Here is a 22,187-nt window from a genome sequence, read left to right on the forward strand (position 1 = left end):
GATTGATAGCAGGATTCAGTTCTTCATGGACTATTGGACTGAGAATCTCAGTTCCCCTGCTGGCTGTGCCACCAGCCTCATGGGTCCTCTCCATAGGGCACTTTAAAGCAATTGGCTTCACCAGAGCAAGGAAGCTTAGAAGGCAAGAGAGAGAAGAAGCTAGTAGGACAGAAGTCACAGTCGCTTACGACCTAATCTTTTTCAGTGTTCTGCTCATTAGAAATGTGGTCTGGCCTGTACTCCAGGAGAGAGAATTCCACAGAGCATAAACACTAGAAGGGTGGGGTTCAGTGGGATACATCTTAGACATCACATATACACAGAGGTAGGCTATTTGGTAACTTCCAAAATCAAAATATAAAAACCAAGAATTGGTCTGTAGCTTTATTTCAATGTAATCCTTTTACAGCCTGAATTTTTTGCATCTTCCTCTCTCTCCCAGGCAGCTCTGCTAGTACATTATTATTCCAGGTCTGTTTCAGTATCTCCTTCACTGGTGTATGGGGCGGGCGGGGAAGGGGGGGGGCTGCCTTTTGTTTACATGGGGGACAGAGAACTTGGCCATCCTGAGAGGCCAGAAGAAACCAATGTAAAAAAAAAAAAAAGAAAGAAAGAAAGAAACCAATGTCCCAGAATCCAGGACTTTCTATTAGAGAATTTCCTAATCCCAGTGATACGAAAACTAGTTATATAGAGTCCTCTTAGAATTACATGCATTTCAATTTGCAAAAGAGCAAAATATCTTGAATATTATTTAACTTTTTCCAGAGAATATAGTTTTTGTTAACTCATTATTAATAGAACTTACTTATTTTAGGGTAATTTTTATAGTAATATTAATGGAACGCTTAAGGTTCTTTTTATTAGATCAAGTTATATAATGTGTTTTTCCCATATTGAGGGCATGAATAAAATAAACATATATTATCATTCCTTACCAGAAAGAATTTGGCAGTCAAACTGAATACCTCACTGCCTATGTCTAAAATAGTCCACTAACATCAATGTGATAGGTCCATTTTTATTTTCAGGGTCATTCATCTAGAACATAAATTTTTTTTTTTTAATTTTTTTTTTTATTATTTATTTATGATAGTCATACAGAGAGAGAGAGAGGCAGAGACACAGGCAGAGGGAGAAGCAGGCTCCATACACCGGGAGCCCGACGTGGGACTCGATCCCGGGTCTCCAGGATCGCGCCCTGGGCCAAAGGCAGGCGCCAAACCGCTGCGCCACCCAGGGATCCCCTAGAACATAAATTTTAAAATTAAAAAATGTTTTTTTAATTATCACAGTGGTGCTAGAATCGACCTACTAAAACCTATTGAATGAAGGGGTATGGGTACCACCACATCATTAGTGATTCTTGAGCCCATGAGGACATAATGATTCCAGGCATTATATGAGTGGCCATTCTACTTGTTATCCTTCCCACTGCTGCTGTTTAGAAAGAAGGAAGGAAACAAAACAAGTGTTTTTATTGAAGTGTAACATACATGTGGAAAACTAGCCTCTTAAATGAACTTTAAAAGGTGGGCATTCATCCTCAGGTTGCAAAATAGTGGTGTGTCATAAAATCATAGGCTTTTAGCTGGGGAGAACCTTTATAACCTCTGTTAAAGCTTACCCCAAGCCTCTGCAAACCATCATCATCATGTTCACTTCAAATGTGAACCTTCTGTTTTCAGAAGCACCTTGGTCCCCCTGCCTCCCCACAGTATCTCAGACCAAAAGTCTACTTTGTAGTGAGCTTATGTAATTTCTACTCTTGGAGACCACTCAGAGTGACTTCTCTCCAAATAAATATGATCTCCTAGGTCTTACCTAGGTTGTAGGCCAGCCAGCCATTTCCATAGTCATTCCTCCCGTCACTACTCCCCATAGAAGATGGCACCCAGAAATGCCCTCTGTTCACACCTGACCTGAGCAGGGCCTCATATAAGCTGGGCAGTCATTAGACTCTATACTTGTGTGGTTTCTTCCCCAACAATACAGAATCTTACGGGATTGGACAGAGGCCATTGCTGGATTAAGGGTTAAAACCTGAAGAAGCTCTGAAGCTAGTGCAGTCACTTGTCAGTATCTGCATTAACTGAAGAAATGGTGGAATCTGCAGCCATGCTCATTTCTGGCTTTGGTAGCATGAGAGACAGCTTTATCTAGGGTAGGGAGTAGCACATGGTACTGAGGCCAGGCTCAGCCACAAGGCAAGCCCAGATTAAATCATGGCTCTGCTCCTTACTGATTGTGTGACTCTATGAAATTTACTTCTCTGAGCCCCCATTTGTTATCTTTAAATTGGAGAAGATAGCTACTACCTAACATTGTGGGATGTAGCTCCTGCTGTGATTGTTATTAGGGCAGGAAATGGTGCTCACCATCTATAGCCTGCTGAGTTGAAAGGAGCTTTGGAACACCTCAGCACTGATGTCTACCTGGAACATAGTCTTATGGGTGAAAAATGGGACAAGCAGGGGACTAAAGACAGAATCCTGAGGGCAGGACCAGCAAGGAGGCCACCAGACAGTATGACAGAAAGCCGGGAAAAGATGTGGTTGGCATATCCCAGCAATACCAAAAGAAGCAAAGGTAGAACAGCACAGAGCCTGGCAGCTAGGATGTTGCTTGACCTTAGCACAGTAGTTTCTGTGAGTGATAGGACTAGAAACCAGGTTACTGTGACATAGAGAGTTGAGTGTTAATAGCAACCACTTCTTAGTGAGGGCAAGTAAGGGGGCATTTACTCTTTAATCTGTAGTTTCCATGTTCTTTAACTTTTAGCCAAAAAAAAAGATGGGAGGGTAAATATATTGTGTGGTAGTATTTTTCATGAAAAAACAGGAAGTATAGTGTTTGGAAATATCTATGAATGAAGGACAAAAAGCTAGTAGAGCTGAGAGCAGTGGCGTTGGTCAACACTTACTAGCGGTCTAGGCCCAACTGTGCATGCCTTGTGCACCATCATGATGGGCACTTCTGTGACTCTGTCTCCAGGTAGGAATCCAGTCCAGAAAGAAAGATTGCAGCAGGTATATATGGGAGGCCATGCCCAGGCCTGAGTCTAAGCTCTCAGCTTATAACTACAGTGCCCTGCTGCCTCCAAAAAGAAGAAAAGCAAGTGCCCAAAGAGGAGGGTGAGGTGGGACCCAGTTCAGTAGATTATAAAAGAAGGGACACTTGGGACACCTGAGTGGCTCAGCAGTTGAACGTCTGACTTCCACTAGGGCTGTGATCCCAGAGTCCGGGATTGAGTCCCACATTGGGCTCCTTGAGGGGAGCCTGCTTCTCCCCCTGCCTGTGTCTGACTCCCTCTGTGTGTCTGAGGAATAAATAAATAAAATATTTTTTAAAAAGCGGGGGGTGGGGGGAGCACTCATTCCACAGCTTTGTGGATGCAGATGAATGGGTAGTGATGAAGAGGCGGTACTGGGAGTCAGAAGAGCTTCTGTTTGAGCTGAAGTCACAGTTGCTGGAACTGAGGGTGGAGTAGGGTAGAAACAGAAAACAGTTTGGAGTATTCTGACTCCAACAAGCTTACATTTCTGTGGACTGGGAGTCTATGGAACATGAAAGCCAAATGTGCAAAGCAGCCCCTCAGGTAACATAGCCCCAGCTGAGGGGCAAGGTCACACTTTGGCCCTTTTTCTCTGTCCTCCACCGCAGCCCAGGGGTGAGGAGTGAAAGCTGGAGAGTTGTGTTACAGCTCTGTCGGGGTTCTGCAGGGCTGGGGTGGCAAAAAAAAAAAGACGGGAGCTGAGAATGCCATGGGGGCTGTTGGCAGGAGAGAGATGCATCTGCCAGATTGTGTGGAATTTGCAGGATAGAGAAGGACGTCAGGCCAGAAGGAGCCCCACAAACAAGGAGAACATGGACAGTCAAGGGATAGGAGATCCAGCACGTCTAACTACAGGGATGGTAGAAGCAAGGGAATGACAGGAGACTGTGGTCTGAAAGTGAGGCCTTTCAGAGGAAAAGCAGTTCTGGGCAGTAACGGGTTCTTACGTGCAGCCTTGGAAATGGGATGTGGACGTATAGTAGAAGTAAAGCCTGTTAGCAACAGTGAGGCCCCAGAGCTACAGGTCTGTGGTCCCTTACGTAACTCTCTGGAAGCTTCATGTGTTTGGGAATTAGAATTCTGGGAAGTTCATGCACCATATGATTCATAAAACTAACGTCAGTTCGCCTTAAGTTGTACCACCAAGAGTTTAGGCCTCAAGTTTTATTTCTTCTTTTTTTTTTTTTTTAATGATTTTATTTATTCGTTTGACAGAAAGCACAAGTAGGCAGAGTGGCAGCAAGAGGGAGAAGCAGGCTCCCCAATGAGCAGGGAGCCCGATACAAGGCTTAATCCCAGGACCCTCGGGCCATGGCCTGAGTCAAAGGTAGACATTTAACCATCTGAGCCACCCCAGGCATCCCTTGAGTTTTGTTTCTAAATGAGTTAAGGAGAAAAACTCAGAGAGCTTTTTGGATTTCAGAGGTACTGATGATTAACCTGATCCAGGCAAGGCCCGGAGCCCGGACGATAGAAGATTGAGAATCAGGGGAAGTCCATGAGGCTGGTGCCAGGCTCCTCAGGGGAAGACTAGAAGACATGCAGGGTACAGTAGTGAGGCCAGACTGTGTGCAGGAACAGTATATATGCAGTTGTCACAGATGTAGAGGGGTCTAGGTGCATAGATCTGATCTGCCTTCCAGGCTATTTGCAAGGAAACAGACAAACTAGATTCAGAGCTAACATTATAAAATCTACCTAACCTCACCTCCCTCCAAAAGCAGGGCATCTGCCAAGTATTGGTGAAGCCTGAGGCTTGGTTGAGAAACTTTCCACTCCCTCTTCCACTACTATATATTGTCCCACAGGCAAAGGTAACCAGTCCTTAGAATAAATCTAACTTGATTTGCCCAGTACGGGTGGAGAAGTGGACCTGAGGGAGCCCAGAGTAAAGCTAGTATCAGCACAAGGGGAGCAGTTGGCAGTGTTTGCTACCCGAAGTTGTAGTGCGGGGACCAGCAATAATGACATCACCCGGGGCCTATAAATGGAGAATCATGGTCCCCAGCCCAGACTGCTGAATCAGACTCTGCATTCAACAAGGTGCACAGGTGATTGGGATAACCTCTGTTAACCCACTAGTGAATATAACCAGGGAATGCCCTTGGGAGGTGGGCACCAGTGTGGTCCCGCTGGTGGTTTTTAGGCAGACAAGGAATTGCCCTTAAAAGGAGTGGAGAAAAAAGCCTAGACAGGACAGAAACTGTCCTCTCCCAACATTAAATTGTAGTTAAGTGTGCCTTTGATTATCTGTGATACTTGGTTTCTAGAATAAACAAATCCAAAATTAATCCAGTGCAGTAATTTTATAAAAACCCAACCTAATTGAATTCGGTGTACTAGAAGTTGTGTTAGTGCAGCCTTTTTTTTTCCCTCCCTATTCCTGGATACCTTATTGGTTCTGCTTACTATCACAAATGGTATGTACAACCTTATAAAGGTACAAGAAAAGCTGGAGCAAAAAGAGCATGGGTGTCCTTACAGATTCATTATTAATTCCTTGCCTGGGTTAGAAGTAAAATTATTCCATTTAATAAGGACTTCTTTTCTAATTTGTATTTAGCTAAACAAGTATCTTCACAATGTAAGCACAGAACCTAGACAAAATAATATTACTGTAAAACTTTGAAAACAGTATTTGCTTTAGCTTAAAGAACTCCTGAAGAGTTTTTTTCATATGCATTATTTATATGTTTTAATTTAACATACTCCTATAAAGTTACTATTTAGGGAAGTAACTTTGCATGACCAGTACTAACCCAAGTAAATTGTGTATGGGTCTGTATTATTTATTTGCCTCATTTAGACCATTTCAGCAGCCAAAACGTGAGGAGGAAGACAAATTTCTGCTAAAATTAGTGCTTCTCTAGACATTCTAGTCAGGTGTTATAGTTGATACTACATGGCCTGCCTGAGGTTCACTGCTGCCAGGGACTGCACATATTCAGAGAAACCATTTTGCTGGTAATTGAAACTTTCCTAAAGCAATTATTTTGGGTAGAAGTTAATGAAGTGACTTCAAGTAGGAGAGCCAAAGTAGCTTGCCCAAACTAGTTAATTACAAATTCATGTATTCAGTACTTAGGGAAGACAAAAAGTAAATGAGTACGATATAGTCTTTAAATTTATAATTCATACTTTGCCTACTTAAAATAATTGGAGGTGGCTTAAATTATTAAAGCATGTGTAAAGCAGTGAATAAAATACAAAAAAGAGTTTTTGATGTTTTTATCTTTTGCTTTTAATTATGGTCCTCTCTCCTCAGAAACCTAGAAAACTTAGTTGTTACCATTAAGTGTTAAATTGAGCAGCATAGTTCCAGGCAGCAGGGCCAAAGTAAAACATTGTTATATAGTTCTCATGTAAGAAATGGAAGCCTGAGAATTCATCTGAAAAGAAAAAAAAAAAACAGACTTTGCTCACGTTGAATTCCAGTTTCAATCTGAGGACACCGATTTTTTTTTTTTAAGATTTTATTTACTCATTCATGATAGAGAGAGAGAGAGAGAGAGAGAGAGAGGCAGAGACACAGGCAGAGGGAGAAGCAGGCCCCACGGAGGGAGCCTGACGCAGGACTCCATCCCGGGACTCCAGGATCGCGCGCCAGACCAAAGGCAGGTGCCAAACTGCTAAGCCACCCAGGGATCTGAGGACACTGATTAACAGAATGGGCATTGTGTCTTTATTGGAGAGAGTATGGGAATGTTCTTCACATAGATGCTTTATGTTGGTGTTATAACATTAAATCAATCATAACCCCTCCTCTATATCATGCCTCTTAGATGTACAGTCAGCCTCACCCACATGCACAACAGTCGTGGTGACTACAGAATATAGTCAGCTCATATTTGGATTATTTGATGAGGCTCAGAACTTCACTGTTGAGTAAAGATGTCAGATCTGTAAGATGCACATGGTACTCTGTCACAAATATTTAGCAGCCTGCCTGTGTTCTTGTATACACACAGGTCAGCCCTAAAGTACCCTGCAGACAGGGACAAATGGCTTTTGCCAATGAAGAGTTTTGTATCCACTCAATTATTAGAAAAAATAATACTTGGTTAGGCTTTAAAGCAATGAAGAAACTGTTTCATTCTGACCATTTTTATGAGCAAGCATAATAACCACCAACTGGACATAATTTAGTCAACAGTACAATATCAAAACCCCAGATACAGGCATGCCTCATCTTACTGTGCCTAGCTTTATTGCCATTCACCAGATAACTGCAGTTTCTTACAGCTTGTGGCAATCCTACACTAAGCAAGTATATTGGCAGCATTTTTCCAATAGCATTTGCTCACTTCATGTCTCTGTGTCACATTTTGGCAATCCTCTCAATATTTCAAACTTTTTCATTATTAAACTTATTTGGTTATCTGTGTTCAGTGATTATAACTCCCTGAAAGCTCAGATGATGCTTAACATTTTAGCAGTAAAGTATTTTTTAAGTACATACATTTGGGGTTTCATTAGATACAATGCTATTGCATACTTAATAGATGACAATATATTGTAAAGATAACTTTCATATGTACTAGGAAACCAGAAAATTAATTTGACTCCTTTTATTGTGGTGGTCTGGAACCAAACCTGCAATATTTCCAGTATGCCTGTACTGATGCTGATCTAGTCAAGATACAGAACATTTATATCTCCGTAATGATCCCTTATGTGTCCTTTCTCACCACACCCACTTCCCTCCCACTCCTATCCCTTCCTTAACCCCTGGCAACCATTAATATCCACTTCTATAATACTATAATATGTCATTTCGAGAATGTTCTATACATGGAATCATGCGGTTTACTATGAAGACCAACTTTGGATTCAAATCTTGATATGTTACTCATAAAAGAGTGAGGTGGGTTAAGCTTCCAGACTTGGCGTGTGGAAGCTCAGAGCAGGTCACAGTGTAGGCATATTTCAGTGTTTAGAAAGGCACAAAACCAACTTGTACAGCTTGGTAGACATTGGCTGCACACCTGCTATGTGCTGGGTACCACGTAAAGTGCTGAGGATGGAGAGATGAGTAAGGTTGATCGCTGCCCTTCAGGTGCTTAAACTATATGAGGAATAGGGCAGAGGGGGTAAATGCTGCCCACAGCAGGTCAGGTAGCATCCTCAATCAAGAGTCCACTTGGTGATGGTAACAGTAGGCAGACAGAGGGTGAGTGGCATCAGGGACCGTTCATCCAAACCGTGGTGTGAAGCCTGAGGACCCTGTCACTCACATTGGGTATGTCCCTTGCCCAGTGCTGGAAACATTGTTTTTCTCAGCTGTATCTCCCTTCAGTTTGTAAAGTCTTTATTTAGATGGGTTAATTTTTATATATATTATGCACCAGTTAAGACATGGTTCCCTTAAGACAGGTGATACCTGTGTCCTCCACTGTGTATCGAGGTAATAATTTATCGTAGAGAGGGCAGTTTCCCTCTCACTTCTGATTCCCACTTCCCAGTCCCCTCCTAGCAAAACATTTTAGACTCTCCTTTCCCCAAAGCCCAATCTTTCCACTGGGAACCAATCCCCGAGGAATAGAAGAGATCATTGGGAACAAGCTTTCCTGAGAAATAAGCTTCTTACCCCACTGTATGAAGTGGCAAGAGGAAGGCAAAGGCCACCCCTGTACGTGCAGTCTTTCAGGGCACATAGGCCTGTCATCAGGCTGATCCAGTCCAAATTATTATTAGTCCTTTGATGAAAGCATGCTCTCTCCCTTCCCACCAACATTTGAAATTGGAAACCGAAGCAGCCGAAGAAACCATCCAGGACAATGAGGTAGCTGCTAGCCTGAGCCATTGGATTGACACTGTAGTGATTGTGTTGATTTATGACTACTGATTCTCAGCCTAGTTATACAGTAGAATCAGTTGAGAAGCTTCTTAGAAATTACCCACACCACGTCCCACACAGCACTGCTTAATCAGAATCTCAGGGTGGAGCCCAAACAAAGCAATATTTGTTAAAAGCTCCTTAGGCTAGTCTAAAGTGCAGGAGATTAAGAATGATTGTTACAGACTAAGATTCCAGAAGATGTTTTTAGGATATTTAACTCAGTTTTGAGCATAGATTTGAATTGCTTATGTCAATTTAATTAAAGTGTTCCCCCAGGGATAATACAAAGGAGGAAGAGAAGTTCCAAGGGCAGATCTCTTTAGGGACACCAGCAAAGATGAATCCAGCAAAAAAGTTGCCAAAAGAATTACAGTACCAGAAAAGGATAATAATGTGTGGTCTGGCAGGAGTGGGAAGAGAGATAATCCAGTGTCCAATTGAACTTGCAGAATGAGGAGTACTAGAGGTCATTGATAGGACAGTTAAAGCATTATTGTTAACCTTTTCAAAATCCCATTCATTAAGATGCTAGGGACAGAAGTCCAAGTGCAGGATATTAAGAAATTAATAAAAGATGGGGATTTGGAGATAAAAAGCATCTGTCAGAAGTAAGCTTTTTTACCCAAATTTTCAACTATTGGTTTGTTAAGTGTTTTTCTCCTTTGTGTATCCGTATCTTCAAAATTTGAGCCAGTTTAAACAATCACGTCTAGCACTTTCCTATTTAATTAAGCAGGTTTTGGGTTATTGTAGATACAGATTATTTATACAAATAATGCCCCTCACCCAGTGAACCATAAGCATGACAGAATTGTATAATTGCAGGTGAGAAATTCCTCGCATGGGGGATTGCTGGATTGCTGTCAGTCACTTGGGAAAGTTTGCAGTACTCTCAGTACTGTTGAACTCAGTCTGAGAAATCCGGGGTCTCATGGGGCCGGGGCCAGAGCCAGACAGGCTCCTTCCCGTTTGGCATGGCAGAAGTAGATCAGGAGCTGTTATAATTAAACCAAATGGCCAGTCTTCTGCTAAGACAAAGGCTTCTCAAGTTTTGAGACATAATGTCCTAGTTATGGTTTCAAATTTATTACCTCCTGGAATCGGTGTGAAAGTAAATGACAAAATGACATTCCTAAAAGTCAGAGCTTTACCTATTCTTTTTCTAGATCAGGCCCAGCAGAGGTTTTCTGCGAAGGGCCAGACAGTAAATATGTGAAGCTTGGTGCACCAACTCTCTCTGTCATATATTGTTTCTTTTTTTCGATCACTTAAAAATGAAAAAAACCATTCTCACCTCACAAGCCATACAAAACGGGCCACAGGTCAGATCTTGTCTATGGGCCATAGTTTGCCAGCACCTCTTCTAGAAAGTTTGTGTTTCTGGCAACATTAACATTAACCATGTAATGTTAACCATAACATTAACATTAACCTAATGTTTCATTAGGATTTAAATAACTTGTTTAAGCTATCATTATCAAAAGGATGTGATTTTTAAATGACATATATAGAACGGGTTAGACTTTGACTTATGTAGCATCTGCAGGCTTTAACCTGCCTACCTGCCAGGTGATTCCACAGATTCTGGGGATTTCTCTTCCACTGTAATGCAGCTAGCTCAGTGAGGGCAAGGATTATGTTATTGGTGCTACAGATGTATTCCCAGGACATGGAGCACTGCCTGGGAAATAGTGGGCACTCAAATATGTCGTGGGTTGGTTTCTCATTTGTCTTAGGAACATCCACATCTTTTTAAAATACTAGGCTCTCTATAGCTCTGTTTCAGTCTGTCCATATAGAATATTCTCTGGTGTGTTCATGTGGTAGGCACTGCTCTGAAGGCTTTATGCAATTCCTCATTTCAACCCTATAAGGTGTTGTGTCTCCTAGCTTACAGATGGGAGGCCAAGATCACACATCTGGTTAGGGAGAGCCAGGATTTGGACTCTGCCATCATGGCTCTGCCACTGGACCTCTTAGCACCCCTCAAATGATGCACATGTGCTGCTCATCCTGTGTCCCTTTCAGGCTTCCATCTCCAAACAGATTTGAAAAGATCTCTGGTTTTCACTTCAGTGATTTTTCAAAGCTACTACATCATCCTCAGGGGTATAAAAAGTATTCTAAGACAGACGTAGATTTGTCAAAACTACTAAGTTTGCCAAAAATCATTGAACTGTACACTCAAAGTGCGTTATCTTATTGTACATAAATTATGCCTCAATAAAACTGATTTTTACAAATATTCTAATCAAAAAGTCAAACATGATTTGGAAAGCTTTAATTAAAGAAATAAGGTAGAGAAAGAAACCTTTGTTAATGAGAAAGAATTCAGCCTGTTGGAGAAAAGTTAGAAGGGCCATATTCACTGAGCTATTTGAAAATCAAGAAGTTACTTTACTTTGATTCTCATCCCCAGGGAAAGGAAAACCTCTTCAGCGCAAGGTGAAACCACCTAAGAAGCAAGAGGAAAAGGAGAAGAAGGGAAAGGGAAAGCCACAGGAAGATGATCTAAAAGACTCCTTGGCTGATGACGACAGCTCCTCCACCACCACAGAGACCTCCAACCCAGACACAGAGCCTCTCCTCAAGGAGGTATCAACAAATGAGAGAAGAGAGTGTCTCTTGCAGTGCCCAAGACCCTGTCTCATAGATTGGGCTTTTTTGTTGTTGTTCAGTATTTTATTTCAGTTCAGTTTGCCAACATATAGTATAACACCCAGTGCTCATCTCATCAAATGCTCTCCTTAGTACCCGTCACCCAGTCACCGTCTCCCTCCCATCTTTCTCCCCTCCCTTTGTTTGTTTCCCAGAATTAGGAGTCTCTCATGGTTTGTATTCTCCTCTCATTTTTCCCTGTACAGTTTTCCTCCTTTCCCTATGGTCCCTTTCACTATTTCTTATATTCCACATATGAGTGAAACCATATGTAGATCAGGCTTTTTAATACAGAATGAACCTTTCATCCTTAACATAGGCACATGTTCTGGGGACTGCTTCTCCATGTGCACAGGTATGCCCAGTCACTGTCTTGCTGGAAGCAATCACAACCCCCAGGATGGAGATCTTAATTGCTCCCAGGCAAGAACATTGGCAAGCATGTTGATCAAGTAAAATAGAGATTGCAAACACTGCTTGAAAGTTAGGGACTGTCTGGAATAGAAACTTCTCTGGCTCATGAAATTGGTTTCAAATTTTAAGTATCACAAGAGAATGAGAAGGAACTAGACCATTTTAATTATATTAGACTTTTCCTGTCTTTATCACTGCTGGTATGGCAGGCTTCAGTAGCAGCTCACTCCTCCCACAGTTAGGGCAGTGACTATCCTGGAGAAGAAGGTGGCCCAGGGAAAGACCCAAGGCTTTAGTGGTCACCCGGAACTGGGGACCCAGCTTAGTGCACATCACCACTTATCAAGAAAGCTGCCTCCCGAACATAAAGACTCCTAACTCTGGGAAACGAACTAGGGGTGGTGGAAGGGGAGGAGGGAAGGAGGATGGGTGACAGGCACTGAGGGGGGCACTTGACGGGTGTTATTCTGTATGTTGGCAAATTGAACACCAATAAAAAATAAATTTATTATTTAAAAAAAAACTGCCTCCCTTCTCAAAGTCCTCAGCAATCAGGGTGGCCACCAGTGTCAAATAATACTGCAAAATGCCTGGTATTTAGTGGCATTAGGTAAATGGAAGGTAAAGTTACTTTTGGGAACAGGTCTGAGACTGTGAATTATGAAGACTGTGAGTTATGAGTGCTATGCGGAAAAGTGAGGGCATAATTCTATTTTGACATTTTTATTTTTAGATAACTATATTCCAAATTTAATATGATCCTAATATAGCCTTTAATATTACAGGCCCGAATTTCTTTTTCAGTTTTAATCTAGTGACCTAAGGAATCATTTCTTAAAGATATCTAACAGTGTCATCTGCATATGTTAATTTTTTAATGAAATTTTTATGTGACTTATTTTTCTTGTCAACTCCATTTTCCTTTGCATCCTTCATATTTGGTTGGGTGCTCTGTCTGCCCTTGGTACAGTGCGTAGTCCTGGAGTTCTGTACTATATTTTTTCTAACAGATTCCTTCAGAGAAGCAGAATGCCATCTGCTCGTCTTCGAGGGGAATCCCAATGGGTTCAATGATACGAATAAGCATTTGGAAAGCATTTTCAGGGCAGGCTTTCTTCAGAGTGTTTCCTCACTTCCTTTCCTGCCCTTCCAGCTTTTCTCATAATGCTTCTCTCCAGCTGACCCCCATCTGCCACCATTCTCTGCACACACTGGCATAATTCTTTCCTCTATTCATTTCCTCCTGATCCTCCCATCTCCTTCCCCACCATTTGTTTCTTATAGACACAGTGCCAACTCCGTGTGGCCTCCATGCCCACCATCCTCCCTTCTGATTGGTTTTTATTCCTCCTCCTCTTGCTTATAGTTTGTCTGGTTTTATTTCTTTGTGACTGATCTGTTTGACAGTTGTGTTTTCTTCCTAACAGATAACAGACTTGATAGGTCGCTTTCCCATAGATACCTTTTCCAACCTTCTACCTATTCATTCAAAAAGGAAGGCATATGTCGATTATTATACAGCCATTAAAAAAGGATGAGCTCCTGCTGCTTATGACAGCATGGATGGAGTAGGTTATGCTAGATTTAAAAAGTCAAACTGAGGGGATCCCTGGGTGGCGCAGCGGTTTGGCGCCTGCCTTTGGCCCAGGGCGTGATCCTGGAGACCCGGGATCGAATCCCACGTCAGGCTCCCGGTGCATGGAACCTGCTTCTCCCTCTGCCTGTGTCTCTGCCTCTCTCTCTCTCTCTCTCTGTGTGACTATCATAAATAAATAAAAATTAAAAAAAAAAAAAGTCAAACTGAGAAAGACAACCACCTGCTTTCACATGTGTGTAATCGAAAACACAAAACAAATGAGTAAATGAACAAAAAGCAGAATCATACCCACAAATACAGAGAACAAACTGGTGGTGACCAGAGGGAAAGAGATGGGGAGATGGGCAAAAATGGATGAGAGGGAGTGGGAGATACAGGCTTCCAATTGTGGAATGAATGAGTCACAGGGATGAAAGGCACAGCATAGGGAATATAGGCAATGATATCACAGTAGCATTGATTGGTGAGCAGTAGGAGCAACACTCAGGGTGAGCATAGCATAATGTATGGAGATGTTGAATCACTATGTTGTACCTTGAAACTTAAGCAACGTTTGTGTCAGCTATACTCAAAATCTTTTTTAATGCAAATTAAAATGAAAATAGATACTGAGCACTGGAGTGCCAGACGTTGTGCTTGGGAGACAGCTGAGGACAAAAAGGCATCTCCTTGTCCTCAAAGAGTTCATGGTATACAAAGTCCTTGTTGAGTCAAGTGTTCAAGAAATACTTCTTGAATAACTCAGAATAGTCTTAAAAGGTGTGTGGGCAAGAGGGTGTTTTAGCCCTTTTTCTGGTTATTTACTCCTGACAGCTAAGTAGATTGACCTGACATGACTTATTAAAACCCAGGTTGCCTTAATGACCATAAATGAAGCTGGGTAGCTTCTAATTTAACCTTGTGCCAGTAACTCCTCCTGTACCCCTGTACCCACAGCTGTGCCCTCTTGTTGAACATGTCCTTCCCCTGTCTGTCCCCCTGCTTAGTCTCAGGACATCCTTGCACACAGTGCTGCTCCAGCTATGTGTGATGAAGAACCAGGGTGTTTATTTCCAATCTGTCATATAGGTGGTTCTACCACACATGAGAAGTACACACCCATGCCACATGCAGTTCCCCAGTGAGGTCAGTAATACCTGAGTGGATCTTTGCCCTTTTTGGGAGACAGGCTCACTGGTCTCATGCTTGGATGCCACAACAGCAAGGAATTACTATAAACATGCGTAAGTGCGGTTTTGGTACTTACCCAGTCAAGGCCCAGAAACCGCAGTGGGCAGACCAGTGACACAGCATGGCTTTAAGGTGCAGCTCAGGTGTGGCCTTCTCAGTGTAGGCTCCACACTCAGGCCAGGTAAGACTCAGGCCCTCCTCTGCTCTGGTCATAGCCAGTGGACAGTTAGTTCCACACTGGGGTACAAGTTCATCTCCAACCATCCTATGCATCTCCCACCTGCTAGACTTCATAGTCCTCGGGGAGGGGCCTGGACCCCCATTGCGTAGCACCAAGTGGGTAACTAGTAAGCTGAGTGAGTGAATGAATAACTAAGCCCCTCTCATTGAGGGTGAATGGTTAGCATTAAACCCACCATAACACATAATCACAGTGTCATTTGTGAATGCGTCATGAACAGGTGTGAACACTTAGTGTTGCCTGCACTGTTTTCTTGCTCTGAATTTTACCTGTACTTAGGATTAGAAACATTCTCAGGACTGTATGATTTTATATTGTTTTCCAAGCTGACCTTTCTTATAAAAGAGCAAGGTCTTACCCCCCCCCCCCCCCGCCCCAGTGCTTAAAAATGAAGGCTATCAATATGCTGCTGCCACGGCCACCACCCACCCCAGGCAGTTACAAGTATAAATAAAATAACATTTGTTATAATTCAGGCTCACCGAAACTTAATAATCAAAGGCTAGAAAATTGACAGAACCACAATAAAGATAGAAAGGAGTTTATTGTTTTTACACATAAAACATTTATCTGCTACATCTTTGGTTTTGTGTTTCTGCCTTCATGTAAGACTATGTCACTCATTTTTATTAATCCTTCTCAGCAATTAAGTGTACCTCTTTTACAGGATACAGAAAAGCAAAAGGGAAAACAAGCCATGCCTGAAAAACATGAAAATGAAATGTCTCAAGTGAAGCAAAAAAGCAAAAAACTCTTAAATGTTAAGAAAGAAATCCCAACAGATGTGAAACCCAGGTAAGAAAAATTCATGTATGTGGAGAAATAAGGTATACATAAGACATTACGGTGAAATTGGGTCATGTTTTTGTGGGTGGGTTGGTTATTATGGGGTTTCTGCAACAAAAGCCACGACTGCACTGTATTACTCTCAGGTTTTTTCTAATGCCAGTGTTGATAGGGGACCACATGCTTCTGATGTCAGACATGTAAAAGGCAGAGTTAATGACTTGTTATGAAAATTTAGGTTAGTAATTTGTTCCCAGGCAGAGAGCCATTTCAGTTCTGTACAAAGGTGACCTTGATAGTTTAACCACAGGTAGGAGTATAATTTTTCTCAAAAAGAGCTATGATCTTTTCACTAACCCAGAGCTGCAATTGGATTCTAGAACTTCTAGAAATAATTTATTCTTACCTTAAAAATGTTCAGGGCAGGGGCACCTGGGTGGTTCAGTCAGTCAAGCTGACTCTCGATTTTAGCTCAGATCATGATTTCAGGGTCCTGGGATTGAGTCCCAAATCAGACTCCTTGCCCAGCAGAAAGTCTGCTGGAGATTCTATCTCTCCTTCTGCCCTTCCCCCTCCTTTCTATCTCTCTTTCATTTAAAAAAAAAAATGCTCAGGATAGATATCCCCTATCAGATAAGAATTAAGTAGGAAATAACTCCATTCTAGTCACCATGGAACAGGATTCTGGTGGACCCCACAGGGAAGGCTTGCTCCAGAACGTTTCTTAAGTAAATGAAGCGGTTGAATTATTGGGTCATTAACTAAGGCTACATCATACTTTCATTAAACCTTAGATCTCCCAAATAAGCTAATTTTAGTTTTAACAATGTTCATGCCCTTCATAGTTGATCAGCATAGAAGCTGACATTCACCTTGTGTGGTAAGTGAGCATTGACCTAGGAATTTGAAGAAATTGGGTATAAATTACTAAAGGAGAGCATTGTTATCATTAGACTTGGCCTTATATTTTTGGAAGGCCTATTAAATACTCTAATTCTGGGAATAATAGGTGAGCTCTCCAGAAATACCAAGAAACTAGACTCTTTCCCTAGATAGCTTAACTCAGGCATGGGCAGTCTCTTCCATAGAACCAGAAGCTAATAAGAAATTAGGTGTTAACTCTAGTGAAATGAAATCTCAATCCTGAATTTATGAAATAATATAGCATATGGCAGTCATTAATTACTAACAGAATATTTATACCTAAAATTCACTCTTATGTGCAGATTGTTATTTGAGTGATCCAGTCCCACAGTTTGTTGAGAATAGTCTGACCCAGCTGGAAGCAATGTCAAATGGAGTAATGGTTGACACACTTGGATCTCTCTTGAGAACAATCAACCTGCAGCACTAATTAGTGCTAACAACATTCTGGTACCCCAGGACAGGAATAATACTCTAATGATAGGGATTATTCTTCTAGACCTTTTTTAGACTTAGGTGATTGATCAGATATTCCTAAGATTATGAGGCTAAAAAATACAAATTATGAAACACCCTAGTTTTCATGGAGATCTTGTAAGAATAGACAATCATGCTGTAATTCTTACCACAAATTTAAAAACCAAGCTTCTAAAAATGATCAGAACAAAACCATTCCATAGCTGATTTTTCCCAAATCTTCTTGATTAGCCTTGATGCCTGAGCTGTCAGACATAATTTTTTTAAACAGTTTGTACGTGTTAATTCTTACCTTCATCCCTCTTCCACTCTGACTTCTGTTATATTACAAATTTTTATGAAATTGACCATTAGCAGAATTACCATAGCAAAACCATTCCACGGGTGACTTTTGCCCATTCTGCACTATGTGTATTAGCCTTGATGCCTGAGCTCAGAGATATAGTATTTTTCATACAAATACAACATGTTAATTTTACCCTCATCCCTCTTCCTCTGACTTCTACTGTATTCTGATTTTTTTTATAAAACAAGTTGACTTAGCAGATTTGATTTTGAAAATTTTATAAGAGATTTCACTTGCATGCCACTAACTTTGTAAAGATTTCAAGTTCTCTGGTAAAGAAAAGGCTACAGTAGCCATTTCTCTGGCTCTCTGTCAAGGGATGGTTACAAGGATAACTCATGACTTCCTGCTACATAGTTAAGAGAAAAATCATTACCAGCAAGACAGTTTAAGTAATGTTTCTGAATTAATCTTTTTAAATTGTCTTTTGTAACTGGAGAAATCCATATGCAACCTTACCCTTCTAATTTCCTTAATCTAATGTCTTCAAACTCACCAATCTTGTTTTACATTTTTCCAAACTCAAGGAAGTATTAAGTAATAAAAGTATTAAGAGTCAGAATTCATTAGTTCATCACTTAAATATGGAGTTAAACAAAGACTGGGTTTGGTGGTTTTTTTTTTTTTTTTTAATAACCAAAAATGTGGCCTCTCCAAATAGAGCCATTCCCTGTATACACTGAGTTATGACAGTAAGGGTCTTGCTCTGTCACTCAGGTGAAATCACTACCAGTCCTAATATCAGTGATGCCCAAAACTCCTGTCACCTCAGAAGTACTGTCAGTATCTTACTCTGTGATTCTGCAATCTGAAAGGTATAGATGCACTCTTAAAAAGAGATACCATTAATAAGGCATATATGTATTATCACTTTCTTTTTAAAGCTTTATCTGATTGGGAATAAATGTTTCTTCTACATATCAGTTAGCCAAAATGTTGATATTCTAATATTAATAAAATCTGTGGACTTAGCTCACATTTGCTTTATCAAAAATTAGTCTTTAAATACTGTCTTTAAATTACTGGAGTATTATGTTATCTCTAAGCCAGAAGGCCGTATCCTGAAAGGTTGAGGAATTTGAATTAGTGTTCTTATAAATAGGAGGGTGATAAACCCAGAGCAGTGGTCATCATCTCTGCCACTGTAGCCACATCCTACCATACTCCTACAAGTTTACCTCAAAAAATCATTTCCTGGGAGTCGGGAGCAAAGTGTTGCAATAGCAGAGACCTAGCCAATCCATCTTGGCCAGCTTCGACTCCATAGAAGGGAATCGGCCTGGAGACTTCCAGAAGACTGTATTTTAGGTCCAAGATGCCAGGGAATGAGAGTTCCATCTCAGGCACAGAAAGGACTCTGTGGAACTGGGCCTGGTTTAGGATAGCAACTATCCTTCTGTTTTCTTTATTTGTCAACATTTTACATGCTATATGGCTTAAAGGTAATAATCTAAAATGAAGGGGGAGAAAAGTTTTCTTAGAATAATTGGACTATCTACTATTCTGCTCTAACAGCGCATTCCACTTAGAGCCATGGGCGCCACATTTCACACACTGGCCTCCTGACCTGAGAGCACTGGGAAAGCTCTAGCCTTGGCTTTAGCTCTCTGCCTCCCCCTCCTTCCCCAGACGGGGGCATAGACTGCACATTACGTGAGCAAAAATAAAGCCTGGCATCTGAAACTTCCTTACACTTTTTCCCTTTTAGAAAGAATCATTTCAGTTAAGTAGGCTCTTAACCTATTTTATTCAAAAGCCTTTAAAGAAGGTTTTTTGATAAAGATCATCTAGCTTAATTTAGGCAAGTATGAATCAGCAAAAATAGGTATCTGGCACCTTTTTTCCTTAAAAGCCAACTAATTTTACAGTGGCATAGAGTTATGTTTGTATAAATAGCCCCCACCCCCACCCCCGTACTTATAAATGACTTAATTTAAAAATAACTCCCACATACCCACCTCTGCCACCACCACCAGAGGTGTCTGTTTCTGTTTCATGGGAGCCTTTGTTTTTTGGGTTTCTTTTTTAAGATGGAGTTTTTAAATAACACTGTCAGAAGTGGAAGGACATGGAAGATTTATAAAACTGTAGCATTAATATTCTTCCCGTAAACAGTAAATTTTTTCACACTGGTTTGTTAACTTACCAAAAATTCTACTTACTTGGGTTAACTGAGCCCTTTGGATTTTTGGTTAGCTCTTTTACTAATTCCAAATATAATACCTATTTATTTATTATAGAAAATTTGTAAAATACATAGAAACAAAAGAAAGAAAAGAAAATGACCTTTAACCTACTACCCTATAAATATTTGTAAATAGCCTATGTTAAAATGTATTTCTTTATACTATTAATAATATTTATATACTATCCTATAGTCTGGAAGGTTTGAAACATTCTGACCTTTGAGATCTAGTGTAGTAGACAGGCTGTCCCTGTCCCAGAACCTAGCAAACACTGTCTGCCTTCTAGGAATGAGAAGTGGAGTAGCAAGGTAGGAAGGTAATGCCGTGCATGAAGAAAGAACCTGAAGGATAGGCTGGGGGAAGCCAGAGGGGTGTGTTGGAGTCACACACCTGGGGCTTGGGGACAGAATAGGAAGTACTCTAAGGTAGAAAATGCCAGAGACACACCCACTTTAGAATATCTACATCAGCCAGTAAACTTTGTCAGATTTTTAATGAAAAGCAAGCTATCAGCTCAGCCTTGAACGGACAGCTTTCTGGCCATCACCAGGAGAATGGTAGAGATCACTGATGATTTTTGGAAGAATTCTCATAAGAGGCCCCCGGGTTCTCTCAGCTATGTCTCAGCCTTCTCGGGAAAATGCCCTTCTATGGACCACGTTAGCTTAGCTTCCATCAGGGGCCTTCTGAAGCCTATGACTTGATCTTGGTGGGTATTACAGAAGCAATTTTGTAAAGAATATCTTTATTCTTCCAGATAGTTACATTGCTCACACTGCTACCTCCTATAAGGTCATCTACCCATTTCTCCTAGAGATTGCTTCTCTTCCAGTGAATTTTTTTTTAAAGATTTTATTTATTTATTCATGAAAGACAGATTGAGACGGGAGAAGCAGGCTCCCTATAGGGAGCCTGATGTGGGACTTGATCCTAGGACCCAGGGATCACACTCTGAGCTGAAGGCAGATGCTCAACCACTGAGCCACCCAGGCGTTCCTCTCCCAGGGAATGTTAATATTTTCTTCAACAGGCTACGGAAACTTAAAATAGCCCAGCATGCCTCCCATTTTGCCTTGGACAGAAAGGTCAGAGCCAATTCTCTTCATACATGTTTATTATGTTAAGCTAACCTCTAAATCTTTTAGAATCATATGCACTCTAAATAAATAAAAAAGAATACTTAAATTTTTGCTCAGGGTTAACCTTGAGTTCAAGAATAAAGAAGAAAATCCATCTCTCCCTACTCACCCTAGAGCTTAGGCAAATCACTTACTTAATCCTGCTGCTCTGCAGTAGGCTAGTGAATTTTCATAGGTGACCCAGGATCTTAGCCCTGCTTCATTTCATGGTTTCTATGAGAAACATGTGCAGACCCTTTGACATTTTAAGTCTGAGACCTTTCAGAATCTCCACATTCAGGAATCCTGCTAGTAGTCCAAATGCTGGGAGAGACTCCTTAACAAGCAAAATGACTGTATTTAGCATCCCCCCAAACAGCAAGTCTGTGCTAAAGGTTTTACACATTATGTGAGGTGTGGGTACTCTAACTCATTCCATATTATCAAATAATGGACTTCCATTCATTGTAGCAAAGGATAAATCTGCAAGTGCTGTGTGTCTCCTGAACAGTCTTAGAAACGTTTGGAAAGCAGCAGTGTTAAATTAGGACCATGACTACATAGTGCCTGAGGAGGCCAGATTAGAGAAACATATACAGTGAAAATTGTAGCATCATCAATGACTTCTACTCTCTACTCCAAAATGAAGGCATACATCTGAATTTTCCACCCATGATTGTCTTCCAGTTCTTTAGAGCTCCCTTATACCCCCCCATTGGAAAGTAAACAGCGCAGAAATCTCCCAACCAAGATTCCTCTTCCAACTGCATTGACAAGTGGATCCAAATCACGAAATTCCCAGAAAACAAAAGGTATTTTCATTTGACTGTACAGATATTTCCATGATTCGTTCTATCAGTAACTAGTAGTTGTAAGTTACCAGTAATCAATTAGTAGCTATAAGAAGCTGCAGTGGTGTTCTCATACTCATTAGGAGGTTCATTGAGACAAGACCTGAAAGGAATTATCCTCCATTAATGATTTTTTTTTTCTCCTGATTTTTGTGCAGGTACAAATAAGTTAGTGGATAACAGGCCACCTGTCCTAGCAAAATTCCTCCCCAATAGTCAAGAACTAGGCAACACCAGTAGCTCAGAGGGTGAAAAAGACTCTCCACCACCAGAATGGGATTCCGTGCCAGTTCACAAACCCGGCAGCTGTAAGTATGGGGATTTAGAAACCACGTTGCCCTACTCTGGGCAGAAAAACCCCACACGGTGTGTTGCTTTGAAAGGAGGCCTGGCATCTGCAGTCTGCTGGAAGCTACTTCTACCAGCCAGCCAAAGCCCATTGTTCTGTCCTTTGTGAAACTGTCGTCGTTTTTTTGGCCTTTTCAGGAGTGTTTTACACCAGAAAACCAGCAGACAGTTCACACG

The 22,187-nt window shown here is 41.2% G+C and overlaps 1 protein-coding gene across 1 annotated transcript in view; it reads left to right on the forward strand.

Annotated features, from left to right (window-relative positions):
* Positions 1-22,187, forward strand: part of TMEM131 (transmembrane protein 131) — a 230,492-nt gene that overhangs the window by 198,852 nt on the left and 9,453 nt on the right. Inside the window, exons 32-35 of the mRNA XM_041754105.1 lie at positions 11,314-11,489; positions 15,642-15,769; positions 21,499-21,623; positions 21,821-21,970. Of these exons, the coding sequence (XP_041610039.1) occupies positions 11,314-11,489; positions 15,642-15,769; positions 21,499-21,623; positions 21,821-21,970 (579 nt within the window). The remainder of the gene's footprint in view (positions 1-11,313; positions 11,490-15,641; positions 15,770-21,498; positions 21,624-21,820; positions 21,971-22,187) is intronic.

This window comes from Vulpes lagopus, chromosome 5, assembly GCF_018345385.1.
Source record: "Vulpes lagopus strain Blue_001 chromosome 5, ASM1834538v1, whole genome shotgun sequence".
NCBI lineage: Eukaryota > Metazoa > Chordata > Mammalia > Carnivora > Canidae > Vulpes > Vulpes lagopus.